At 62.5% G+C, this 6,000-nt stretch overlaps 2 protein-coding genes across 2 annotated transcripts; both read left to right on the top strand.

Moving 5' to 3' along the window:
- Positions 1-1,118: 1,118 nt before the first annotated feature.
- Positions 1,119-1,920, top strand: EMIHUDRAFT_233826 (hypothetical protein; the record flags this gene model as incomplete). Its single annotated transcript, XM_005781960.1, has 2 exons — positions 1,119-1,286; positions 1,768-1,920. The coding sequence occupies 2 exons, from the start codon at positions 1,119-1,121 to the stop codon at positions 1,918-1,920; spliced, it is 321 nt and encodes a 106-aa protein (XP_005782017.1).
- Positions 1,921-4,721: 2,801 nt separating this feature from the next.
- Positions 4,722-5,408, top strand: EMIHUDRAFT_233823 (hypothetical protein; the record flags this gene model as incomplete). The annotated part of the gene is made up of 3 exons (XM_005781959.1): positions 4,722-4,754; positions 4,832-5,330; positions 5,392-5,408. The coding sequence occupies 3 exons, from the start codon at positions 4,722-4,724 to the stop codon at positions 5,406-5,408; spliced, it is 549 nt and encodes a 182-aa protein (XP_005782016.1).
- Positions 5,409-6,000: the final 592 nt, after the last annotated feature.

Here is a 6,000-nt window from a genome sequence, read left to right as displayed (position 1 = left end):
GACGACGGCGCCTTCTAAAGGTCCGTCGCCGGCTGTGCCTCTTTGGGTATCTGTGTTGAACCTGTGTGCTGTGCGAGAGCACTTGGAGCACTTGGAGTGCAGTCGGCAGCCTCACATCCAATAAATAAATAAATATAACGGACATCCCAAGCTACAACGACCGACGGCGGACCTGCATGAGACGCGGGCGGCGGGCGCGCGGAGGGGCAGCGTGAGGTGACGTTACGGCTTCTGGAGGCACCTGGGGGTAGGGGGTGCGCGGGCGCGCGGAGGGGCGGCAGGGCGTGAGGTGACGGCTGACGCTGTCCGACAAAACTACCGTTTACAGCAATCTGGAGACCTGTGAGTAGGGGGGTAGGCAAGGGGGTAGGCGCTATGCCTGCATGTGTGCCGGGGGTTAGGGGGGTCGGGGGTCTGCAATGACACTACCCTACCCCCAAACAGCATGTATGTATGTAGAAAGATGAACAACAGTCTGAGCCCTGGCTGTCAGGCTGTCAGGTGCTGTCAGGTGATCTGTCAGGCTGTCGGGCAGCTGTCAGGCGCTGTCAGGTGCCTCTGTCAGACCAGCTGTCGGGTGCTGTCAGTGCTGTCAGGTGCTGTCGGGTGCGTGTCTGACATCAGAGGGGATCTGTAGCTGTCAGGTGCTGTCGGAGCTGTCGGGTGTTGCTGTCAGACGCTGTCGGAGCTGTCAGAGCTGTCAGGCTGCTGCTGCTGTGTTCTGTTATCTGTTGGAGTCTTGCGAGTGTGTCCGTCGTCGTACCCTCCGCCGTCCATGCATGGTGTGTGTGGAGTGCTGTCTGTGGTGTTTTGTGGGGTGTGTGTGGGGGAGGGGGGTAGGGAGCAGCACCTCCCCCCTCACCACGCATGTCAGGCGCGGCCGCCGCCGAGCGCGGCGGCCGCCCAGGCCTCGTGGCCGATTTGTTTGTCTCGCAAGAGGAGCGCATTTCTCAATTCAACTACCTCCTCTTCTTCGAGACCCTCTCGCGCTATGAAGGCGGGCGAGAGGAGGGAGGGGCCCCTTGCAGAGCCGAGGGGGGAAGGGGAAAGAGCGGGTCCTCGGGGTACCGTACGCGAAGGAATCCATTGCTGTCGGGCCGGCTGTCGGGGCCGTCGCCATGGACTACTCCCGTTTCGACCACATCGGCTCCTCCTCCTCCTCGGATGACGACGACGCGCCGCTGCCGCCTCGCCACCCGCCACCCGCCGTGCGCGACGATCTCGAGGACTACTTCCGGCGGCTCGACGAGCGACGCTCTCGCTCGGAGCCGGCGGATGCGGCCGTGGTCCGTCGGCCAGTCTCACAGACGAGCTAGCACAGAGGAACACAGCGAGACGCTGCCATCAGGTGCCTCGGTTCACCGCCGCCGAGATCTCGCAGCTGCGCTCCTTCCCCTTCGAGCTCAGTGGCGCGGCGGCCGACTCGAGCGCGCGCTCCGAGTGCGCCATCTGCCTCTGCGAGTTTGAGTCCGGCCAGCAGCTCACGGCGAGATGGCCCGAGATTACCCGAGATGACCCGAGCTCACCCGAGCTCACCCGAGAGTACACGTCGCCAAGCAAAGTACGTACAGCCGTCAAACTCAGACGAGATGGTAGTGGGACGCACCGCACCCCGGCCATGTGGTGTCCCCGCCTTGCACCCCTCATTAGTTGATGCCGTGCCAGCTCCTGCCTGTCTAGACGCGGAGTCGCGAGGGACTAGCCTGGCCCTCGCCCCACCACCCTCGTGTGTGTGGAGAAGCTTGCCGCACCGTACCTTGCCTATAGGCGCTGCCGTGTGCAGCAGCGCACGCCTTTCACTCGGAGTGCGTGCGCGGTGCTCTCGCGGCGTCGGTGCACTGCCCGCTCTGCCGCGTTGACGTGCGATCGCTCGTCGTCAGCGCGGCGGCGCCATCAGATGGGCCGCTATTAGCCAATTAATTCGTTAATTAAGGGTTGATGAATTACTCAATTAGGCGCCATCCGACGGGCCGGCGGCGGCGCCGGCCTCGCGTCGTCCGCCCGGCTTCACGCTTGTTTCGTTACTCACAGCCTCCTTCGTTAGGCGCCAGCCTCACTTACCTCGCCCGACTTCACAGTACTCAATCTTGATCCTAGCCGGCTGACTGTTTTAGGCGCCAGCCTCACTCACCTCGCCCGACTTCACAGTACTCAATCTTGATCCTAGCCGGCTTACTGTTTTAGGCGCCAGCCTCGCTCACCTCGCCCGACTTCGAAGAGCTCTACCTCTTCATAACTAGCTCCCGTACTTTTAGGCGCCTGCGTCGCCCCGCTCGCTCGGTCTCTCACAGACGAGGGCGCGGCTACGGTCCTCTTTATGCACGTATTCTCGTCACGACTCTTGGCTGTGGACAGGTTTCACGCGCGACGGCGGCATCATTCAGCGGTGTGAAGTCTGCCCCGCCTCCCGGATCACGCCTCCCGGATCACGCCTCCGTGACGCTTTATGAACCCCGCCGCCCCGTGAGCCGACAGACACGTACACACCGCGTCCGCACGCGCACCGGGCCTTGCACTTTGAATGCCGTGGGCACATGGCCGTGCGCCCCGCCGCCCCACGCGCCGCTGAGATTGGGAGTCCGACACGCTCACGCCGCTCACCCACGCGCTCTGGGCCTCGCACCCGTCTTTTAGACGTGGAGTCGCGAGGGACTAGCCTGGCCCTTGCCCCACCACCTTGTGTGTGCGGAGACCTTGGCCGCACCTGACCGCGCACCAGCGTCTCCCTGCACAGGAAGACCTGCACCCTCGTATCTCCCCATACCTCCCCACATCTCCCCATATCTCCCCATACCTCCCCACATCTCCCCACATCTCCCCATACCTCCCCACATCTCCCCATATCTCCCCATACCTCCCCACATCTCCCCATATCTCCCCATACCTCCCCACATCTCCCCACATCTCCCCACATCTCCCCACACCTCCCCACATCTCCCCATATCTCCCCATATCTCCCCACATCTCCCCATATCTCCCCATGTCTGCAGGTACGACCCACACCCTCCGGCGGCGCTCGAGCGGCCGGCCACCCTCCCGCTCTGGGCGAATTCATTCATTAATTAGGGGGGTTGATTAATTACTCATTAGGCGCTCGAGCGGCCCGCCTACATACCCCCGCACCAGGCGCGAGATCGGCGAGATGCAGCCGAGATACAGCCGAGATACAACCGAGGATCGTGGCAGCCTAGAGGCGGCCGAGATGTGGCGGCGACGGCGGCGGCGGGCGAGGTGGCGGCGGCCTTTGCGGCGTGCGTTGGCGGTGAGCGGTGGCGGTGTGCCGAGGCGGTGAACACGATGGCGGGGAGCGGTAGCGGGGAGCGGTAGCGGTGGCGGGGAGCGGTGGCGGGGAGCGGTGGCGGGGAGAGGCGTCGCTGTGCAGCGGCAGCAGAACGAGTCTCAAGAGCGAGGCTCCTTCATCGACCTCTTCACGGCCCCCGGTGTGAACAGGCGGGCCACGCCGAGCTGGTCGAGATCGCGTACCCGGACCATGGCGTCGCGCGTGTCTGGCGGCTGCCGCGCGAGCTGCAGGAGGAGGACGGATGAAGGATTAGCCCACACATGAGGCAACTGCAATCTAGCCTGGCAGAGCCGCGTCAAGGTAGTAAGGTAAGGTACATTTCTCCACACTCTGAGATGGACACCAGTGGGTGTGGGACCACAGCCAGGATACAACCGAAGGCTGGGTAAGCAGTAGAGGTCGATACTCGATGCGTACCACATGATCTGTGTCGCTGTCGGCACGCTGTCGACAGGACGTCGAGCGACACCGGTGGAAGTGCCACCCAGGAGTGGTCGGTCGGTCTCCCGTCATGAGAGAGCCACCATGTGATCCGTATGATGATTCCTGACAACCGCCTCAGTCGACTTTCGTCACAGTTCTCGCTCTGAGAGGAGCTGCGGGTCAGTTCGACAGCTGGAGCTGTGTCGCCGGCGTGCGGCGGCCTGCCTCCGGAGGTGCCTCTGAGGTGGACATTTTTTGGTCACCGTGAGAGAACGCGTTCGAATTTTTACTCGGGAACTTCAACTCCGCACGCGCACCGGCCAGGGCTACAATAGTGCCAGTGAGGCGGAGGCGCGAGTCGGAAGGCCGCGACCGTGATTTGGTCCCGACATTTTCCTACAATCGCTGTGAACCCAGCCACGTAAATTTGCCGGGCCTAGGTCTGTGGCTGTACAGTAGGCTGGGTAAGGTAAGGTAAGGTAAACTTCTGCACACACACGAGGTGGTGGGGCAAGGGGGGGCGACCCCCCTTATATATAGGCTGTGTTTGACACGTGTGGGCTGTGCGCGGTGGATGTTTTTGTCCCAAGAGACCATATGTTAGTCGTAAACAGTGTTCTACCTTCTACGCACAAACATAGTACACATGCAGTAGGCGACACAAACAGTGGTGGGGCACAAGCTCCACACACAACAGTCAACACAGCCGTCGCGGCTAGACGGTGCAGTGCAGTGACCAGTGTGGCGGCAGCTGGCAATCTTGCCTGCTTCCGTCCCTTGAGGACTGACTCGCCTGGCAGAGGACCTCTCTGTCGAACAAGGACCCTTCGCGGCAGCGCACCCACTTCAACTACTTATTACGCGGCAGAGAGAGAGAGAGAGAGAGAGAGAGAGAGAGAGAGAGAGAGAGAGAGAGAGAGAGAGAGAGAGAGAGAGAGAGAGAGAGAGAGAGAGAGAGAGAGAGAGAGAGATGGTGATTCCGGCGGTACAGGATGCGATGCAGCGGCAGCCGAACGGGACGTACGAGGAGGTGCGCGAGTCACAGCCGGGACGTGAGGTAGGCTCTATCCCCCGACCGCATCCGCCCACGCCGCATTGCACGCACAGGTCCTCGCGCTCGCTTGCGAGATGAACGTGTGGCGCACGGTGGAGACGCTGCTCTCGAGCAGCAAGACGATCAACGAGGCCGCCGCCGACGGCCGTCTGCGTGTCGTGGGGGCGCTGCTCGACGTGTCGTCGGGAGCGGTGCAGCTGATGGGGCAGCACCCTTCGCTGGCGGAGCTTGTCAAGTCCACGCCGAGCGGCGACGTGGTGCGGACGGCGGAGGATGCGCCGGTGCCGGCCGCCGAGGCCGCCGCCATGCTCTATGCGGGCAACCTGCGCTACGCGAGCGGTAAGGGCGGCTACAACCAATTCTCCGGCGACCAGAAGCTGCTGTGCAAGCTGTGCGAGAGCGGGCAGAACCCCGTCTCCGTCATCATCGGCTGTGCCGACTCGCGCGCGCCGATCGAGATGCTCTTCGACATGCGGCCGGGCGATCTGTTTGTCCTGCGCAACGCCGGCAGGCTCGAGCGGCCTCCTCCCCGCATGGGGCCCGCATGGGGCAGTGGAGAGAGTGGGTTGCCGCGAACGGTCTTCGCGAGAGACAGAGGTCCTTACACAGCCAGGCGAGAGGTCCTCATGAGAGGTCCTCAGCGGAGAGCTCGCCCCCCCTTCCTCTCACTGAAGTGGCAATCAGACAAAGACTGACTTGAGGCTGCTATGTGGCCATGCTTGGCCGGTGGCCAGCCCCCCCCCCCCCCTTCAGACAGCCAGAGAGTGCACAAGGACACAGCATGTGAAATGAGTTGGAGAGAGATTTGCATAAGTTTGTAAGTGCGGTTTCATTTGAGTGTAGTAGTGCGAGGAGCACTTCATTGGTTCACTTCTTCACTATTCACATTCACACCCACGAAGTGTCGGGGAGAGGCTGTGCTATGGGAGTGCCCTGCTATGGTGATACCGAGAGCGCCGCGCCAGAGCCGCCAGCGCCGAGATGAAGGATAGGCGCCTCGTAGCTGCTGCCGCCGCAGGCGAAGGTAGGCTCTCGAAGCGAGACCTCACCGTTTGGGAGCGACCAGCGCGATGTCGCGTGCGCTGGGAAACGAGGCGCTGAAAGAAGCGCTGCCGCCGAGACGAGGGAGCGTCGCGTCGGCAAGCTGGCATATAACATTCACAAAAAAGAAATGGCGGCGCCAGCAAGCTACGCACATTCCATGCAACCAAAATACCACCCA

This window comes from Emiliania huxleyi (genome assembly GCF_000372725.1).
Source record: "Emiliania huxleyi CCMP1516 chromosome Unknown EMIHUscaffold_197, whole genome shotgun sequence".
NCBI lineage: Eukaryota > Haptophyta > Isochrysidales > Noelaerhabdaceae > Emiliania > Emiliania huxleyi.
This window is presented reverse-complemented; position numbering and strand designations above follow the sequence as displayed.